Source organism: Chrysemys picta, chromosome 1 (assembly GCF_011386835.1).
Source record: "Chrysemys picta bellii isolate R12L10 chromosome 1, ASM1138683v2, whole genome shotgun sequence".
NCBI classification, from domain to species: Eukaryota; Metazoa; Chordata; order Testudines; family Emydidae; genus Chrysemys; species Chrysemys picta.
This window is the reverse complement of record NC_088791.1, coordinates 162,131,516-162,152,893: the sequence shown is the minus strand read 5'-3', so window position 1 is coordinate 162,152,893 and position 21,378 is coordinate 162,131,516. Positions and strand designations below refer to the sequence as shown.

The 21,378-nt window shown below is 43.1% G+C and overlaps 1 protein-coding gene across 14 annotated transcripts in view; it reads left to right on the top strand.

Annotated features, from left to right (window-relative positions):
* The window catches only part of MORC1 (MORC family CW-type zinc finger 1), a 98,257-nt gene that overhangs the window by 69,624 nt on the left and 7,255 nt on the right, over positions 1–21,378 (top strand). For 13 of the 14 annotated variants that reach the window (XM_008165540.4, XM_065574693.1, XM_065574653.1 and 10 more), the window contains 5 exons: positions 5,377–5,452; positions 6,062–6,173; positions 8,519–8,662; positions 11,891–11,981; positions 14,647–14,697. In XM_008165540.4, the coding sequence (XP_008163762.2) occupies positions 5,377–5,452; positions 6,062–6,173; positions 8,519–8,662; positions 11,891–11,981; positions 14,647–14,697 (474 nt within the window). The remainder of the gene's footprint in view (positions 1–5,376; positions 5,453–6,061; positions 6,174–8,518; positions 8,663–11,890; positions 11,982–14,646; positions 14,698–21,378) is intronic. The other variant, XM_042853632.2, reaches the window with a different exon arrangement.

Here is a 21,378-nt window from a genome sequence, read left to right as displayed (position 1 = left end):
CGTCCTGATGGGGCTGGAGACTCAGAACTAGGAAGACCCCATATCTCAGAGAGTCCCAAGTCTGGGGCTATGGCCAGGTAAAGCCTGAAGCCTCTTGCTGGGCAGAAGAACTAGCTCTTGTTGGAATCTTGACATACCCTGGAACAGGTGGACACAACTTGTGGCCCAGCCGGAGGGCCAAGCCATAGCAGAGGACAGATCACCAAAGGCTATCAATAGGGGGTGCCAAGACTGGGGCTATGGCCAGTTAAAGCCTGAAGCCTCTTGCTGGGCAGAAGAACTAGCTCTTGTTGGAATCTTGACATACCCTGGAATAGGTGGACACAACTTGTGGCCCAGCGGGAGGGCCAAGCCATAGCAGAGGACAGATCACCAAAGGCTATCAATAGGGGGTGCCAAGACAGAAGAGCACTTGTCACACCCTCACTGACCACTAGGCGGCACCTGTGGAGAGTAGATCCCTTCACAGTAGCCCATTAGCTTCACCACTTTTCTTCGTGCCTGAGGCAATATTCTCAGAACCTTAAATGTTATATCCCACTTCTAAGATACTCAGTATATTCTCCTGTAATAACTATCTTTGTAGATCACTTGTTTTGTAGACAAAAATGGTGCTGTCACCTTTGCTTGTGTCGTCATTTATCTGTTTGATCTGGACTAATTAGTTGTTATTATATATAAGTCACCTAACAGAGGCAGTATAGTAAATGCTTCTCTAAACTAAATTGAAATCCTAATTATATTAATAAGATGTAATTCCTTGGCATTTTGCTGTTTTGCACATAACATCCTAGATATATGAGCCAGGACAGCAGTATTGATTTATGGTGAGGAAACTTTCTTTGTTCTTGTTACTTCCTTTTTAACATTCCTATAGATTATTGACTTGCTTTAAGCATGCCTATATGCTTTAGATTAGAGTGATGATAATTCTTGTCCAATAGATTATTTGGTTTCCCATCACTTGCATCTGCATCTAATGTCTCAATCTTGGTTTAATTTTTTTTGACAGCCTGATTTATTTGTAGCTGATTTGCCTTTACTGCAGACTGTATTAAAGTACTGTACACAGGCCCATCAAAAAGGCAGCCTTGCTAGCTTCTGTGCAGATAAACCTGATGGTGCACCTGGATGGACAAGAATCAGTGTCTGTGTAAAAGCAGTTATTCTGTACTTCAGCCTCTACTGTTGTCAAAACAGTGCTCACTGCTCTCGCTATAAATAAAGCCCTGCCATCTGTTCCATTATCAATCCCTGGTTTTTAGCATTTGTAATGGCTGTAAAACCTCGCTCCAGGCTAAAACTTGGTTTATGAGGCTTAATGTCTAGGAATGATGTGAAATTATCCGGATGCTTTTTAATAGGTAATAAAACTTGGCAGCTCCATCAGTAGTACGCTGTATATATGACATAAATTATGATGAAAAAATGGCAGGACAGAATAAAGAACATTGTACATTTGTCCTAAGCAAGAAGTGGATCAGATGGAACCAACGGAAATGAGGTGGAGATCTTGTATCTGAAATAGTTCCTGAGTAGGCCATTCATGAGGGTTATGAGAAATTGAAAAAGATGGGGGATAAAATAGTGATGGAGTTGGAGAGGACTGATTTGGAGGTGCAAATATCAACAAAATGAAACCAGTTAGATACCTGGGAGGGGTGGCTGCTGACAAGAGTATGAAAGGTTTCACACACTATGAGGAATCTAGGTAGTTTTATATACTGTTTGTTAGAGATGTTCAAATTTGGAGTATTACTTTAAGTAATGGAGTATCTACGTGATGGAGTAGGAAATCTCTCCCCAGCACTCTGGGCAGTTCTTCTTCTTAGAGTATGCACAACATGCCTCAGGTGGCTTGTGACCAGGATTCATCGCTGAATTTAGTCCACTGGTTGGATCATTCCTTCCCCAGCCCGAGCTGGGTACTGACGGGGAGCGCAATGTGAACGCTGATTCATGCCTCTCCTGGGCACTATATCTCCATGCAAGAGGAGACATCTGCAAGGGGACATGCATGCAGCCAGAGCTTTCATGGTTTTAGATGGCTCAGACTTGCTGCTCCGGGGAGCTTGCTCCCAAATGTGGGGATCAGTAGAAGTAATTGCTGAGGGACAATCTATTAGGATTGTCATTAGCTTTAACTGTTTAGTTCGTTCTTGGCTGAATACCTTTTTTATTATTGCCATCTCTGAAAACGTAGTAATATGCCAACTCCTTATTTATGGGGCATTTTTTTAGTATTCTTTCTCCGTTCAAACCGTGAACAAACTCGTGAACAAAAGAAACTATATCACAGATGTGACAGCAGCCAAGGCACATATTTAACTGGCCTCTGAGTGAGCAGAGGAGATTTTATGCTTGATTCTCTGCCACTGATTTGACCACATTACCTCGGACAAGTCACTTAGCCATCTTACAGATAGGGGAAGAGAGACTCAGAGAAATTACTGCTTACCCAGCTTCATGAAGCACTGTGACATCTCTGGATTCTAAATGCTATCGAAGTGCTAAGCAATATTTGCCTAATTTTCATGTGGAAGGTGTGAGTTATATACTGTGATGGTCCTCCTCACTCACTTTCCCACTAGGAAAGCTGAAATCCAAGTTAAACACAGGGCTTGACTCCATGAGCCAGTGGTTAATCCACAGTTAGTTGCTCTGTGTTAGTTAACATGCTGTACACAAGCTGCAGTTAATAGTGGGCACATGGGGCAGCTGTGCTCTCTTTTCAGTTCTCATCATTGTATGTACAGGGTGGGGGCTTGCTGCATACTAAGTGTGTGGCATTCTCAAAGGGTATTCTCTAGTCCTTAGCTTCGCTTCTGAGCAGTGGGCATTTCTGGGATTTCTCTCGCTGTACATTGTGGGGTGAGTAGAGGAAGCCAATGGAATTCTGGGACTTGGAGTCAATTTTTTTTTTTTTAAATCCCATGATTTCACTCTCTCTGTTCAATGCTTCCTCTCCTTCTGGGTGGGCTAGCACCATTTTGAAATTGCTATCAGCCAGTATAGACCTAACTGTGTTCCATGCTGCTGTGCTGACAACTGCGAAGATGCAGAGGCTACTTGGGTTGTATTTCAGTTCTCAAAGTCAGGCAGCTTTGCGTTTTGGACTGTGCCTGACGCACCACCAAGCACATGATGTGGCAGCAGCAGCTTCAGCAGCGGGGGAGGAAGGAAGACAAGGACAAGATTGATACCAAGCAACTGCTACTACAAGGGCTGTTCTTGGAGCAATGTCACACATTACAGTGCTGTTTCTGGGCTTAGAAAACCAGTGTGGATTGGTGGGATAGGATCACTAGGCAGACCTGGGATGACCAGCAGTGGTGAGAGAATTTCAGGATGGCGAAGATGACTTTTTCTGAGATCTGTGCTGAACTAGCAGCAGCAGCATACCATCCTGCAGTGTCCCCACACACGGACAAGCGATTCGCAATCACCATTGAGCAAATGGCCACTCTGCAATGGTACCAGTCCATAGCAAGCCAATTCAGTGTAAGGAGATCCACTGTTGGGGCCATTGTAATGCAGATGTGTGCTGCCGTGCATAAGCACAGATCCACAGTTCTTATAAAGCTCGGAAATGTATTTTGAAAGAGTATTACACAATTCACGGTAAATGAGGGGTTACTGTACTCTAATGAATTCTGTCTTGTGTGCTCAGGCATTTTCCCTCCAAACTAGCTTGAGTAACTGCGGTTAAACCCCCAATGTAGACAATAATTACCATAATTAGCTGCTAATGCTACCGTTTCTGGACACTAAGGCCTACAGTAATCTGTGAGAGACGTGCTGTGCCTTGTCTTTGAGGATACTGGAGGTAGCTTAGTGCTGTTGCTAGGTCACTATGGGGAAAGATTGTGCCCCCTATTAACTAATTGTATTAATCACATTAATGCACTATCCCAGAGACCCATTGTGTTAGGGACTACACATGTACATACACAGCCCCTGCCCTGAAGAGTTTACAGTCTAACTGGACAAGACAGACGAAGGGTAGAAGAAGGAAATATTATTCCTTTTCCATATGAGGAACTGAGACACAAGTTAAATGACCAGGTGAAGAGGCGTCAGATCAGGGTTCAATTCCCATCTCTGCCAGACATCCTGAGTCCCAGCTGAGTACATTAACCACGCTTCCTCCTGCTAGAAGTTCTGCTTACAATGGCAAAATAAGTTGGCAGCTAATTTCCCTCCCTCTATTTTTAGCCCTTTATCTCTCTTTTCCAGGCAGCAGTGAGCTCTTCCTGTGCATCTCCACCACTACCTCTTCTCCAGGAGCCATTGGCGCACTAAGACTTTTGTCCTCTGTTTTACAATGTCAGTGCCTCCCTGTTGTCCCCACCCTGCCCTCTCATGGCAAAGCATCCTAGGGGACACCAGGCAGAAAGCAAATGCTGCTTTGTTTGTGAGACCGATTTCTCACAGCATTGAAGGGGGACTGTGCCAATTCTGGTCTCAGACAGTGGCCTCTCATTTTCTACCAAGGTTAGAGTCCCAAGGGCTTAGTTTGCACATTCAAAGCAAATGGGGCAATGGATGAATGCTGCATAGCACTGAAAAGATCCTTCCCTTCCCTGCAAGACATTTGTATTGGGAATGTCACACTGAACAAAAATCTGAGTGAAAGAACAGCGGATTACATGAAAGGCCACTAGCCTGAAATAGTCACACAAGGCTAACAGAAAATCACCACTATGGTGGGCTTCAAACTGGCAATCAGAATACTTTATACTTTTTTCTCTTTTTTATAACATGAGAAAGCTAATCAGATCATACGATAACTCATTTTCAGCTTCCTATCTTTAGGACACTACCGAGTTCCTTTCATATGTTGCTGCTATGAAACTTTCTTAAGTCCGTGCCTAACAAAGCATAGAGGTAGACCCACTGTATTCAGTGGGACTGCTCATGAGTTTGCTTTCCTGAATAAGAGCCAGAATAAGGCCATATTTAGAACATTTTAAAAATATCAAACTGCTTGCTAAGCAGCATAATCTTTTTCACCAGATCTACAAAACACGTGTTGTTTGCCCACATTTTCCCCCTTTATTTACATCTGGTTAAAAAAAATGGAGAGTTGATCTGTAAAACTGCACAAGTACAACATTGAGCTGAGAAGACAAATATCAAGGAAACATGTAAGGCCTGATTCTGCCAGTATGATTCGATCAACGTGATGAGGTCACTTCTGACTTATGCCTGTGGAAGCAAGATCAAAATCAAACCCAAATTGAATTTAACCTGGAGTTAACCTCCAATTAACATGTATTATATTGTGATTTAACTTTGCTAGGTAGATCCATGGCTTTTTAGGAGAAGACAGTTTCTTAAAATATAGAAAGATAAACTAAATTTTATGTGTTTTAGGTAATGGTGTCTGAGGATGAGACTGAAAATTTGTCTAAGTGTGGGGAAAGTAAAGAATTTCTTCGGTTGAACAAAGGTAAAATCAAAAAGTGTTTGTACTTTCAATCTAGACTATGTTTACAGAATTGCTATGAATATTTAAAACAAAACAACAATATACACAAAAGGGACTTGCAACTGACACTAATCTCACTATCATATGACTACTGGGAAATAGTTAGTTGGAAGCAAAATCTTTGTGTGCTTAGGCCAGGGAACTGAATATTCACTTGGAGGACAGATTTCAATTTCAAGGGACGATTGTAAATGACTACAGGTCTGTCTCATCTTACGCGGGGGTTCCGTTCAGCAGTTAGCGCGTAAAGCGAAAACCGTGTATAGTCAAAATTACATTGAGTTCAGTGGCGGGCGGAATCGCCCGCACTACAGGTACAGTATTAAAATTGTTATTTTTCTCTTTTTTTTTGTTTTGTTTTTTGTTTTTGCCAACTGCGTAAAGCTGAAATCGCGCATGTTAAATGCACGTAAGATGTGACAGACCTGTATCTTTAAAATGATATATATATAGATAACTTCCTTTTTCAACATAAGCTAGTGTTAAAGCATTCTTTAAAGAAATTACTTCAAAGTGGTTTCTAAAGTCAACAATTTGTTTTTCATCTAATGTGTTTTGCAAAATGTTTAGGTTCGTTTGGAGGAAAACAGAAACAGTGTGACTTACAAAGGTATATTTGTTTTGATCAGAAGGATGCTACAAAAATAAAGGGAAATAATGTGCCTTCTTCAAAATTGGAAAGGTGAGAATAGTAATATTACCAAAATGCAAAGGGGCTGTTCCAAAATGTTTTGTAATGGTGCTATAGCTAATGATACCAAATATTGCAATGTATTACAAACACTGAATATGCTAGACAAAACACTGAGTTAGGAATACAGTAATGATCTCACAGGTTATAGCGGTAACTACCAGCTTCAGTGTGCGGTTAAGAATGTTTTAGCATTTTATGTCTTCCATTTATACTACATTTGTAGTGGCTTTTGCAGTATATATATATATATAAAAACACATTTTTACTGATCTTACTTACTGCCGCTAAAAACTGTGTTAATTTCAAAAGACTTACTTTCAGACTTAAGGCCTAGTCTAGTCATCAGTGTAAATTGGCACTAACTTTATTGCAGTCAGTGGAGTTACATAAATGTAAAATTAGACTGAAAATAAGAATTGCTCCTTAATACTTACTTAAATTATTCTTTAGCTCTTATTTAAAGTAAAGTGGTAATTCTGTTTAATTTTGAAAAGTTGCTAATGCATAATTGTATTTTACCTGCTCTTACCTTTTTTGTTCTAAATCAGTGTCTTCTGAAATAAACTATATCCACATTGTGCTGCTTCAAAATTCCTTTCGTTTCCTAATAACTTGATTTGATAAAAGTTCTAGTAATAAAAGCTCTGGGCCAAATCCTGCATTCCTGTTGCACATAGAGCTCCCATTCTTTTCAAGAGAAAGGCAGAGGCTTAAAAACACAGCACACTATAACCGAGTGGAAGGGGCTAAAAAAAATATCCAAAAAAGAGAACATCCAGTCAGGTGTTCACTCTATATATAAAAGCCAAATTCTCTTCTTAGACTTCAGATTCCCTAATCAAGTTAAATTATCTTCAGCAACCGGTATATTCTTTTGTGTGAAATGAGACCCAATAATTCCGTATGCAGCTACAGTAAGATACCTAACTGTGATGCTACATGTAACTAGATTTTCACTCAAATACGTATACATATAAAGGCATAACTTTGCAATGAGTTGAGCACCTCCTGTCAGATGATCAGCAGCCTCGGCTCCCATTGACTTCCCCACTTGGCAAGATGGGGCCAAAGTGGGGCTTTTGCCAACATCCTTAACTTCACTGGGTGAGTGAATGAAAGAGCTACAAAGTTTTTCTGTTCAAAACATAAGTAACCTAACACAATTAGGTAAGCTCACTGCAAAGTAGACTGAGTAGCCTAAATGCCGACTTTAAAATAATGCTATATGAGGTTGAGATGGTAAACAGATAAATATTTTTTCCACAATAATGAACTCAACCCTTTATTGCCTACGTTGTATCTTTTACTGCTGGGTTAATTTCTATGCTTGATGCCATGTAGCAGAGTTGTGGGAATTTTCTGGTATATTTGTCCTAAAAATCTCAACCAGAGGAAGCACTCTGGATGGTTTATAAAGCAGACTCCATTTTTAATGACTTTTCTCAAATACAAGTAAAATATATGATGTTGATATAATCTACTCAGCCTATATTGTACTGAAAGCAATAAAATATCTTGATACAAATAAAGAAAAAAGGCCAAAATATGTCGTGTGTGTTAATTATTCAGCAAATTATTTAATCTGTTGCCCACTCTGTTGCTTATGCTACACAAATGTAGCTATTCAGCTATTTTGTTGATACTTTTGAATCTGAAATGCCAGTTTAATAGTACTAGGGGCTAGTCAATTCCAGCTCTGTGCTTAATACTTGCTCTTTAGTAAGCTTCACAACTGTGTATAACTTTAATTTGACTATATTTCTAATAAATGTAAAATTACCTTATTGATGCCCACGTAGATATCAAAGGATTGTCAGTGCAGCACAACTTGATATTCCTGAATTCTGGCTTGCAAAATTTCCTGTTCATTGACGTTTAATTTGTGCATACCAGAGCCTCAGTGCTTTGCTGCAAGTATATCAAGGAGGCCCAATTAGCCAGTCATCCTGCTCCTACAACCTGTAGTGCAGGCTTTTTTCTGTTAAGCAGACATCTCCCCCCTGGATGAATGGCCCAGAGCAAGCCATCCATCATTCACTACAATCAGAGGAATCAGCCACGATTTGTAAGAGTCTGCACTTTAGGATTAGAGTAGTGTAGAATGCACATTTCCAAGTCTGCTGGGCCAGTATCCTCAGGTGACTAAACATATTTTATGTTCTTCCTAAATCCTTTTGAAAATCAGGATTCCATGCTGTCTCTTTTATTTGTACCTTACTTCCTTTCTCCCTCTAGGAACTCAGTGGGGTTGATAAATAAGATGATAGAAAGTATGTCTCTGACTTCTTTTGGTGTAATACTTTAAAATGATCTTTTGTCTGCTTTATATCTAGTGCATTGGCTGAAGATCAAAAAGGATGTGCTGAAGGAAAAGTCCAAGTTGCGATGCAGGAGACGGGTGCTGTGGCACACATAGGAGAGTCTTCCCAGTGTATGTCTGGAAAGAAAACTGTAGAAACATTAACCTCTCTTTTAAGGTGAGTGTTTCGGTGGCTAATGCCTTGAACAGTTCTAATACTTTCACTCCATCAGAGCAATTGCAGCTATTGATCTGGCCTTCACTGAGCAGTGCCATAATTTAAGTCTCTATTTCAAAGGTACAGAAGGGAATCCAGATAGAATTGGAATGCTCTGTAGACTGCCCAAAATATTACAAAAATTGGATCAGATCTTCAAAAGTGTATGCAATGCACTTCAGTGTGCTCAGCTTACATAGATGTTTCTTCTCAGATGCACATACGTAAATCAGGGTCTACATAATTAGACTTTTGCAGAAGTTAGGCTCAGTTTTGAATATCTGGTCCATTAACTTTATTGCACAATGCTGTTTGTATATTTAGAAAAATCAAGTTCAGTAAATGCTAAGTAACATGCACCAACAAAGCTTTTAACAAGAACATGAATTTAACTGAGAATGAAATATATTCCTCTTTTAACCAGTTGAATTCCTGGCTTTTGGTTTTTGTGTAACTGTAATCCTAGTTTCCAGGATGTTGGCTCTTTTCCCATCACACAACCTCACTGTAATGCCAGATTTAACAGGGTGAAATGAGGGTTGCACTTATCTGCCTTTGAAGCAAGGCGTGGGAGATAATCATTGTTGACCATAGTCCCTGTGGCTGACTATGGACTATTTCCCAAGCCACCAGGAAGTGAAAGACTGACTGTGTACCTTCTTGTGGATAGTGGGTTGGATCATATGTGAAGGTGCCAAGTGGGACCAGATGAGATGCCTGCTGCTGAAGAGATGGATCTTAGTGGCTGGGGACATCATTACACCAATTGTCTACATAACACTTAGCAAAATGATAAAGTAGTGTATGTGAAAAAACTTTAGAGATTTGGATTAGCAAAACTATGAAATTATTTCTTTTTGCATCTATTCAATAACAGTTGCCAGCTGTATCTTTAAGGTTGTGAGTGCACATATTATATAACCCACTTTGAGAGAGTGAGGAATCTTTCCCAGCTAAGTAGAACAAACATTCAAAAACAGTTTAATGTGCTTTAACAGTCTTCAGAGGAAATATTGCTAATTGTTACTTCTTTTGTTATTTGGGGAAGAAATTTTTCACTTGGACCAGAGCTCAAAGAGCCGGGAAGCGATGTACAAGAAGAGAGGGGGTGTAAGCACGCTGCTAAACACCTTAAAATATATTTCACCTTAACAAAAACGATGTTAAGTACACATAAGCCAGTGGCCCTCAACCATTCCAGATTACTGTATCCCTTTCAGGAGTCTGATTTGTCTTGTGTAACCCAAGTTTCACCTCGCTTAAAAACTATTTGCTTACAAAATCAGACATAAAAATACAACAGTGTCACAGCACACTATTAGTGAGAAATTGCTTACTTTCTCAGTTTGTCTGTGTGAAATGTTAGTTTGTACTGACTTCGCTCATACTTTTTACGTAGCCTGTTGTAAAACTAGACAAATATCATGATGAGTTGATGTACCCCCGGAAGACCTCTCTGTACCCCCAGAGATACATATGCCAGTGGTTCTTAACCAAGGGTACAAAGCATACAGAAACATGACAAATTAAAGTTAGAAATTTAGTGGACAAATAGCTGCTGCAGTAGAATGAGGTGAGATTTTAGCTTCATACATTAAACCATCTAGTAACGTTGTAGATTAGAAGTAAATCAAAAGGATAAAACAACAGCCTCATAATTATCATGTGGCTGAAATTGACCAGAAGTCCACTAAAATCACCCAAAGTACTAACTATTTCTTCAGGTGACAGCTCTGCCAATAATAAAAAACAAATGCATTAAACTATCCTTTCAGCATAGTTCTGTAGGAAAGTGGTTGACTTAATGTGTTTGTATCAAAAGTAATTATCTGTATAGGCTTCTGACATGCTGTCAACATCAGATTTTATGGCCAGGCTTTCTGCAGATAAAATGAAACTTGTAGGAAACCCATTTTCCTTCCTCATTTGTTGCATAGTAATTGACTGAGTAAAATGGGATCTTACAAGAGCTTACAATGGAGCTGTCATGAATGCCGGACTTCTGTCTTTGATCGAGCATATAATTCAGTTGCTAGCGCTAACGGTGGAGAATTTAAAATGTAGGAAACAAATACTGCATAGGAAATATTTAACTATTCAGGAATCAAATGCTCCAAAACAAAGATTACTGGGCTTGTGGTTAAGCCATGTAAATAACAGTTATCAAATAACACTGTCACACACACACACACACCCCATTCTCCCTGTTTCAGCTACCTTCTTTACCCCCATGTCTGTAAAGGGCAACCACTATCCATTCAGCCAGTCGACTGAATTGACTTTGGAGTCAAGCCACAGGTTCCAGAAAGGTTACTGCTTAGTATGGGCAAGTCACACTATCCCAAGGGCAGAGAACACTGCTACGCCGTTTCTTTTGGCTGAGTGAATTGGCTGGGCGGGATTTTATTCTGTGGCTTTCCAGGGACTAGATCAGGGCCTGGAGTCAGAACCTTAGTGCTGTTTTTGTCCTCTCCCACTGATTCACTGTGATTATGAAGGACACTTAATCTCTCTCTACCTCAATCTGCCTCTCTGAAAAATAGGGATAACACCTCTTTAAAATCTTTGGGCACCCTTGGTTAAAGGGTATCTTAGTGTAAAATACTATTCCAGCCCCTGGTTGACATAGTATTGAAGACCTGAATTGAAAACTGCACCAGAATTTCCAAAAATTATATCCAGACCAAAGGACCAGTTCCTTAATTTTAGAAACAATGGATTCCACAATGGATCTCTGTGGCTGCCTGTGAGGGTTTAACCCCCGCGTCAAAGGGCTGCATGGCCTAGTGGCCGGAGTCCACAGAGTTAACCCTCATTCCAGGGCAGCACGGCCTAGTGGCCAGAGTCCAAGGAATTAACCCTCATCACAGGGCTGCACTAGCCTTAATACATTGTATTATGTTTTCAGGCAGTCTTTGGATATATAGTTTTAATCTTTCTCCACAAATAATATCTTTTGTACTGAGTGTGAGGCATTCTAGTGCTATAAGCTTTGTACTGGCATATCTAAAGCAGTTTGGTTTGTTCCATAGAGTCCAATCCATGGTACCATAGTAAGAAGGGCGAGTTTCTAGTAGGTGTCTTAATAAGAAGCATTCTGACTGGGTCCCGTAGTCTCCACAGTACAAGACTTGAGGTTAAAGGAATCTTGGATACTGACATATACCACATTTTGTTGAAATTTTTTAGGGAAGTCCTGCTGTATTTTTTGCCAGACTGCGAACTGTCAAGAGAACAGCTTAATTGCATGTCTGCTGAGGATCTTGTATCTATGTTTAAGGTATGTGAACTTGTAGTTTAAGTCTGTGTGTGTTCTAATGGGTAACAGAGTGGTTGCAGTTTAAAAAGTTTACACATGCGTTCCGCACCACAATAGCTAAAAACATAGCCTTTCCGAATCCCAGGATGGGGAACATCCTGATTTCTTAAATACTACTTCATGATAAATGTTCGTAAATTTTCATAGTGACCACTATGTGGAGCCTTTTTTTTCTAAGGTCACTTGTTTGAATCTGCCCAGATTGATAATAATCGCAAATAACCTAACAGCTGTTGTATGCAATCGGGTGAAATTAGGTGTTCTTCAGTGAACAGATGTGCACATCATAAAATCACTCCTCCTGTTGCTGCTCATACCATATTTAAAAACTGGGGACCAGGGAAGAAGAGTCTTCTTAAATACACTGATTTTAATGCATCCAGGTATCTTATTCAACTGTGTGATTAAGAATTAGGACAGAGTTGTAGGGGTTAGAAAAGTCTTACAAGCTTAGTGTAATGTATTTTAGGTATGTTTTTCCTATATAGCAGTTTTGAAGATACATTTTAGTTTCAAGAGAAAAAATATTCCAATTTGAAGTAATATGTAATAATCGTTTGCACAATCTCTTAAATATGAAGGGTTTGTTTTATACAGTGTTGTTGTAGCCATGTTTTTCCCAGGATGTTAGAGAGACAAGATGGGTGAGGTAATACCTTTATTGGACCAACTTCTGTTGGTGAGAGAAAGACAAGCTTTCGAACTTACACAGAGCTCTTCTTCGGGTCAGGATTTGTTTTGGTTTTTCTGTGAAGCAGTGCCTAAGCCAATGGTCAGCACATACTGCTAGGGGCCAGGTCCTGCGTCCACTGAAGTCAGCAAAAAATTCCCATTGATTTCAGTGGGCTCGTGGCAGATCTGTTGAGGTCTAAATAAAATTGGCTTGATAGTGCATATTGACCTAGTCCCACAAACTAGGTCTGTAAAGGACTCCATTGGCCTCTTCTATTTTTAGGAACGCTTTACTTCCACCCTTAGTTCCTTTGAAAACAAAGGGAGATTCAGGGCCGCCCGGAGGGAGGGGGGGGGCAAGTGGGGCAATTTGCCCCGGGCCCCACAGGGGCCCCCACGAGAGTTTTTCGGGGCCCCTGGAGCGGGGTCCTTCACTCGCTCTGGGCGCCCCGGAAAACTCTTGCAGGGCCCAGGCCCCTGGAGCTTCTTCCATTCCGGGTCTTCGGCGGCAGTTCGGTGGCGGGGGGATCCTTCCGCCCCGGGACCCGCCTCCGAAGTGCTGGGTCTTCGGCAGCAATTTGGCAGTGGGGGCCCCCTGCCGCCGAAGACCCCAGGCCCCCTGAATCCTCTGGGCAGCCCTGGGAGATTAAGGTGTGGAGTAAAATACATGAACGGGGAGTAACTCTTAGGTAGAATCAGACCTAAGCTTGCAATGTTTCTGTCCAGACTGGTTTCCATAAGATAACTTATTGCTCTCCTCCCATAGTCAATTTGTCATCTATGTGTTTCTGAAGTTACTTTGCATGACAATAGGAAATTTATCAGAGAGAAAAGGTACCCTTCAGAGCAGTGGTAGTTCAACCTCATTCTATCCCATGTAATTAAAACCTCTGACTTCTAAAAATAGGTAATTAGGTTTGGAGTGGAATGATTTCTTCCACAGTTTGGTTGCTTAGCTGCAGCTTTAAAATGGCAGTCAAGGATCAAATACCCCATGCATTCAGTGTTTGGATCGCTTGCCCCTGACAACCAAATTGAACTTTAAAAATAAATACAAAAAGTTTCTGAGAAAATGCCTCCTGCATATTGGTAAAGTTTCTTGGCATTGCTAACAAGATGTGCCCACTACTTGGGACAACATATTGGGAGAAAAGTCAGCAGTTGGTTATGTTAAGTCCATTTGCATAGAGGTAGAATTTTTTAATATTTGACACAAAGGAACTCTGCAATACAACGTGTGATGTTGCCCTCCAGCAATTAGACAATAGAGAAGATAAGGGATGGGGGAGGGACAGCTCAGTGGTTTGAGCATTGGCCTGCTAAACCCAGGGTTGTGAGTTCAATCCTTGAGGGGGCCACTTAGGGATCTGGGGCAAAAAATCAGTACTTGGTCCTGCTAGTGAAGGCAGGGGGCTGGACTTGATGACCTTTCAAGGTCCCTTCCAGTTCTAGGAGATGGGATATCTTAATTAATTAATTAATTAATTAATAAGAAGACCTATTATTATAGGCTAGAGGAGTTCTTCTTTGATCAAGTGATAAAGACTTATCTTCTTAGTACTAGAGGATGGAAGGTTCGTCAGGTGTGCGTGACTCATCCCATCGCTGTTTTCTGCTCCTTGTAGAGGTTTTTACACCTCAACCTTACCTTAAAGATGTAGGTGAACTCAATTGTGGGAAAAGTTTCACTGTCCTCCAGTGGGCACTAAAGATCTGCTTTGCCTCTGTGGAACTCTTGCAACCATTCTCGGAAACCTGCATTTTTCTTCTCCCAGGTCCTCCTGAGCTGGCTGACTGTCTGACTCTGATCCTTGCCCTCCTTTTTCCTCGTTTCTGTATTTGCTTCTATTTAGCTGCTTATTATTATACAAATGTTTCTTCACTCCTGCTAAGCTCATACATAAGCTTAATATCCTCACTATAAATATTAATTCTGCTTTATTTATAAAAATAGCCACAGGGGCCTTCAGAACAACTAAAGAAGCCAGCATTGTGCTGCAGCCAGGTAAAACTATTTTATGTAATTCGTTTGTATTCTAAACTGATGTTACATCAGATAGAGTAATTTTTTGTGTGTCGGTTTCCAAGGAAAAGAGCATTCTTTCATATTAATTATTGAATTAATTAACAGCAGTACATATAATACCCAAGAGACACATTCTCCTCCAATGATATACAGTACATAGAAAAGGTTAAATTTAGGTCAGTAAAATGGGGTTTACATTTTGCCTTCAATTATGCCCTTGCAGTACTTTTGAAACTATTGCAGTCAGCGGTGCTTATTGGCATGACTAGGCATAGAATTTAGCCCACTTATTCTTCTGTGAGTAGTTGCAGACCTGTATTCCACTCAAGTGAGTGCAGGCCTAGCTCACCGAAACCAGAGAAATTCACTTAGCAGTATCTATCAAGGCAGTGCTCACACCCTGCCAGGACTACTTGAGGCCTGCACTGCTTCAACCCTCCTCAGTACTTTCTTACCGCCCACAGTTTGAGTCAGAGCGTTCCGTGTGGTACAGTAACTCCTCACTTAAAGTCGTCCCGGTTAACGTTGTTTCTTTGTTACATTGCTGATCTATTACGGAACATGCTTGATTAAAGTTGCACAATCCTCCGTTATAATGTTGTTTGGCATCCGCATGCTTTGTCCACTGCTTGCAGGAAGAGCAGCCCTTTGCAGCTAGCTGGTGGGGGCTTGGAACCACGGTGGACCAGCAGCCCCCCATTAGCTCCCCGCTCCCCTAAGTTCCCTGTGTGGCAGACGCCCAGCAGGCTATCAGTTGCCGACAGTTCAGCTGTCCCTCCCCCCACTGCCATGTGCTTCTCCTGCCCTCTGCCTTGGAGCTGCTCCCAAGAGCTTCCTGTTTGGCACCCCTCTTCCCCCTCCCCCCCTGCACAGCAATATCAAGGTGTCCCCCTCTCCCCTGCTCCTGCCCCCTGCTTACCCCTTCTCCATAGAGCAGGGTGGGGACATGACAGGGCTCAGGACGGAGGGAGCTCACTGGCCACAGCTGCTGTCTCAACTTCCTGATCTACTTAAAAAGGCAATGTACTTAGAGTGGTGTCAGCATACTTAAAGGGGCAATGTGCATCTCTCTGTCTCACACAGGGTGTGTGTCTCTGTCTGCCATGCTGTCTCCCCTCCCTCCATTCGTGCTGCCTTGTAGAGTGTGAGGCTACATTAACAACAATGTGTTAACCCTTGAGGGCTCAACCGAATGCTAGTTCATCATTTAGCAGTAAGGCATTCCCTGGGAAATATCCCACTTTCTTCCATCCTCTAACTTAACCACCTCAAACAAGCTTCACAATCATCATTGCTGTGTACAATATTAAATTGTTTGTTTATACTGTGTGTGTATGTGTTTATGTATGTGTGTATGTATGCATGTATAATATATATATATATATTATAATTTTTTGTCTGGTGAAAAAAATTTCCCTGGAACCTAGCTCCCCCACCCCCATTTACATTAATTCTAATGGGGAAATTGGATTCGCTTAACATCGTTTCGCTTAAAGTCGCATTTTTCAGGAACATAACTACAACATTAAGCAAGGAGTTACTGTATCTTACCTCACACTTCTGTTGTTCTCTCAGAGAGTTTACTCTAGGTATTTTGTATATAGTTAGTAGCAGTACCCTTAGTGTTAGATTACTTAGTGTAATAGTTGGATTTTACCTGGTGCAAAGCCTTTGCTAGGTTTCAAGCACTATCTCTCATGTAGAGTAGCTATCCTCAAGAGTAATTTCCATGCTCAGTGCTTATTGTGCCTGAGAAGGGCATATTGAAGAGAAAGTACTCCATTTGCAGGTCCTTCAAAAAGAGGATACTGGTGACTAGAGACTTATGCCTGGCCCAGCACCCTGTAGAGCAGGGGTCTCAAACATGTGGCCCGCGGGCCGCATGCGGCCCGCAGGGTGATTTTCTGTGGCCTGCGAGCCCCTTGCAGTCCCCCCGCCCTCCCCCAGTGTTTACCAGAGCGGCTCCGGCCGGACGTGCACCGGGAGCAGGGCATGCTCCCTGCCTGCCTGCCCTGCGCAGCTCCGGGAAGAGGCTGGAACATGGGGAAGGGGGGACGGAGGGGCTGTGTGTGGCTGTTGTTTCAGGCAGTGCCCCCAGCAGCTCCCATTGGCCGGGAACGGGGATCCGCGGCCAATGGGAGCTGCTGGCAGCGGTGCCTCGAGCAACAGAAACACACAGCCCCTCCGACCCCCATTCCCCACGTTCTAGCCTCTTGCGGGGGCACGGCAGACAGGCAGGCAGGGAGCCTGCCTTGCCCCCGGTACGCGCCAGGCCAGATCCTGCCCCCCAAACTCCTCCTGCAGCCGAACCCCCTGCCCTGAGCCCCCTGCCGCACCCTGCATCCTGACCCCTTGCTGTACCCCTCACCCCTCCTGCACCCCACACCTCAACTCCCTGCCCTGAGCCCCCACCACACCCCACACCCCTCCTGCACCTCCTGGGGGCAGGGAGGGGGCAGAGTTGGGGTGGGGATTTTGGGGAAGGGGTTGGAATGGGGGCAGGGAAGGGGTGGGAAGAGGCGGGGCAGGGGCGGGGCCTCATGGAAGGGGTGGAGTGGGGGCTGGGCCAAGGGCAGCGGGGGCGGAGGTGTCAGTTATGCGGCCCTCGGGCCAATGTACTAGTCCTCATATGGCCCTCATGGTCATTTGAGTTTGAGACCCCTGCTGTAGAATAAGCCATGAGGCCCACTTTGGTGTTGGGATCCTCCTCAGATTGCCCGACCCCTCAGCATGCTTTGATACCACCGCAAGACTCTGATTCTTCTCCCAAGGGAAGGAAGAGATTGTTCTCCTTCCTGTCCACCCCGAGAAAGAAGGCTCAGAAAACCGATGGTAGTCACTCCAAGGCTCAGGGAGATTCTTCCTCCTCTTCTAAGAGGAGTGTTGGGCAACATCAGGATTCTTCAGGTACTCAGAATAGAGCTGGGCTGTCTTCCCACTCTCCAGTACCAAGACGATATCATTCTAGCACTATACCGTAGACTCCAGTACGGTCCATGGTGCGTCTGTTGAGTCCAGTACTGACAACATCAGTCTCAGCACCGACCCTATCAACTCCACAGGCTTATCAACCCGACAGCCTCAGATTTACTTTGCCTCTCTGTGCTAGACTCACCTGTGATACAGGAGTCCTCAGCTGTGTGGTGTCTTCTGCAGTCCTGGGACTATCAGATTTGATTACATCAGAATACAGGTTGTTGGTGTGGTCATCTCCAACACTGTTTAAAAATCAGACTGCAAAGACAAATCAGTTTCCGTAGCAACACTGAGAGATCCATTGTCAGTATCAGTTCCATTTTTGGCTCTGGAGACCATTTCATCTTGTATAGGCAAGAGCTACAGTTTCAGTACTGGCCTCTACTTCAATACTCATATCCTTTCCAGTACTGCCTCAATGACACCACCAGTTCTCCAGGCTCTGGCTTCTGTGCCTTCATCGATACCAATGTGGCCCATGTGCTGGGCTTCAGACAAGTCACGGCATGTGATGGCTCCACCAAGGTGGCTCCTCCCTTCCCTTCAGACTATTTGGAATGTTCCTCGCGTTTGAGTTCAGAGTCATCTTCTGCTTCTCTTTTTCTGTCCAGGCACCAAGCTCAAACGTTTTGAGAGCACCAGGGGATCCCCATCAGCACTGAGATCAATACTGTTTTTGCAGTAGAGACGGCAGTTTTTGGCCTGGTTCCTGCTGGCTACCAGTGCCATATCACTTCCCTTAGTGGCCTTCATGGAACCCTTGGGATGTCCCTCAACCTTCAGGGTTCGATCCTCTTCTCATTCCAGAGAATGTTGCCAAACCCACCAGCTGTCTCACTTCCTGACCCAACTAGGCTGGAGACTCATATTGAGGTTGCTCCTTCTGAGCTGGTACAGACTAAGCCTTTATTGCAGGAGCAAACGGGGTCATTTTGGGCCTACTTCCTTCTTCATCTTCCTCACCAGACGATTACACTATGCCAGATTCATCTTCCGTGCCTAAAGACTTTGTTTTATCAAGATCTCCTTAGGGAAATGGCTACAGCCTTGGCATTCAGGCCAAGTTCATTCAGGAGAATACCCATAAGTTAGTGCACATTCTCCAGTCGTCAGTTTCAGGGAGGGTAGCTCTACCTACAAATGAAGTACTTTTGGAAAATGGTATTATGTCCCTATGCAGAGTTTTGAGTGCTTCTATTAATATCCAGCCTCTAACTTGCTATTGTAACAGCTGAAAATGAGAGAGTGAAACATGAGAGATTTAAGTCAATGCCTAAAGATAGAGAGTCTAAAAGATTGGATGTAATGAGACGAAAAATGCATTCAACCTTGTCTTTACAAATGTGCATTGCTAATTTTCAGGCACTGTTATCAAAATATAAATTTGTAAATTGGAAGGCTACGTCCAAATTTAGAGACAAATTGCCAGAATCCTCCAGGGAAGACTTTTTAAGGCTTTCATTGTGGAAGGTTGTCTAGTGTCAAAGATGTTGCTGCGGTGAGCATGGCATGTAGCGGACGCCTACTCCAGGATTATGTCCTCTGCTGTACAATGAGAAGAGCTTTGTTACAAAACTCTGACATAGCTCCGGAGGTCCAGCAGGGCATAGAGGATCTACCTTTTGATTGTCAGTTTCTGTTTCTGAAAAGACTGATGAGATGCTACATTCTTTTAAGGAGTTGTTGAGCTACTGAGCTACAGAGAATTCTTTCCTGGGTTCTGGCTGATGAGTCTTTCCCACATGCTCAGGGTTTAACTGACCGCCATATTTGGGGTCGGGAAGGAATTTTCCTCCAGGGGAGATTGGTAGAGGCCCTGGAGGTTTTTCGCCTTCCTCTGCAGCATGGGGCACGAGTCACTTGCTGGAGGATTCTCTGCACCTTGAGGCCTTTAAACCACGATTTGAGGACTTCAGTAACTCAGACATAGGGTAGGGGTTTTGTTACAGAAGTGGGTGGGTGAGATTCTGTGGCCTCCGTTGTGCAGGAGGTCAGACTATATGATCATAATGGTCCCTTCTGACCTTAAGTCTATGAGTCTACTTTCATTGGAGGTGATTGAGAGGCCTCATTATGGAGGTCAGCAGCAGCGATACCATCAGTATTCCCAGCTGTATTTCAGGAGTTGGCTTATCTTGCTAGACAGCATGACTTCTCCAGAAAGCAACACAATTTGCACAGGCGAAGGCTTTCCAGTTCCAACTTGAACCAACCAGCTCATCCTCTATCAGTCATTTAGATTCTCCTACAAAGGGCAACTTACCAGTTGTCAACTTCCAGACCAATTCCCTGCCATTTGGGGACAGACTGTCCTGCTTCTACAGTGCTTAGGAAACAACAACCACAGGCAAATGGTCCTAAACACTGTGAGATCGGGTTATGCAATCCAATTCCCCCTTCTCACTCCCAGGCACCATCCCTTTTCAGGGACTTCTCTCATGAGTCACTGCTCCTTCAGGCAGTAGTGATCGCTTGTCAGGAGAATCGGAATTCACATCTTCCCTTGCCTGGATGATTGGTTACTGAAAGGCAAGTCCAAAGCACAAGTCTGAGGCACAAGTCCTCCATCACATCCAGTTCATACTATGTCTCTTTTATTGACTGGGGCTGATTTTGAGCAAAGGAAAATCAGTATTAATTCTGATACAAAGAATCAAGTTCATTGTGGCCCTACTAGACTCTACAAGTTCCAGGGCTTTCTGCCAAATGAATAATTTCAAATAATTCTTCATCTGTGTCTGTTCTTCCAGTTTCACCCTTCAACTATGGCATGATTATGCCTGCCATTACTAAGTTATGTGGCTGCATGCACTTATACAGTCCAGCATGCAAGTTTGTGCCTTTGTCCTCTTAAATTATGGGTGAAGTTGATCTATCACCCATCTTCAGCCATTGGACAGGCTTGTCCAAGTGCCACTGGTGATCCTGGAGTACCTAGAATGGTAGGCACATCAGAGCAATGTGTGCAAGGGTGCTCCCTTTGCCCGTCCTCCACTGACCCAAACTATAGTTACCGAAGCCCCCACAATAGGTAGGGGGATGCAACTAGGGACATTGAAAGTTCAGGGTTTATTGGCAGAACAGGAAGCTTCCCTTCGTGTCAATGTCCTGGAACTTCAAGAGGTTTACAATACAGGCCAGGCCTTTTGGGCTCAGTTCAAAGGGGCAGCAGTTCACAGGCTTACCAACAATACCACTGTATTGTATTATGTGAGCAGTCAAGGAGGAGCCCACTCTAACCAGCTGTGTCAGGGAGCAAAACAGTTTTGGCATTTTTTCTAGCAAGGAAGACTCATTCCCACAGATACGCACTTGTCGGGAGTTCAGAATCAGTTGGCTGATCACCTCAGAAGGAATTTCTCCCAAAATCGCAAATGGTCACTGTGCTGCAGTCCATTTTCAACGAATGGGGCATTCCGATGATGGACTTGTTTGTAATTAAAGACAACAAGAACTTCAGTCAGTTTTGCTCTGGAGCTGGACTTGATCCAGGCTCATTAACTGATGCCTCCCATTTGAATTGGAGATCAGCATTGTGCTTCCCCCCAGTCCCGCTTATCCCTCATCCCTGAGGTTATTCTAAAACTGAAGACAGATCATGCCAAGCTGATACTCATTGTGTCAGCTTAGCCAAGACGATGTTGGGTCTCCAAACTTCATGGTCTATCTATGTGACTTCCCAGA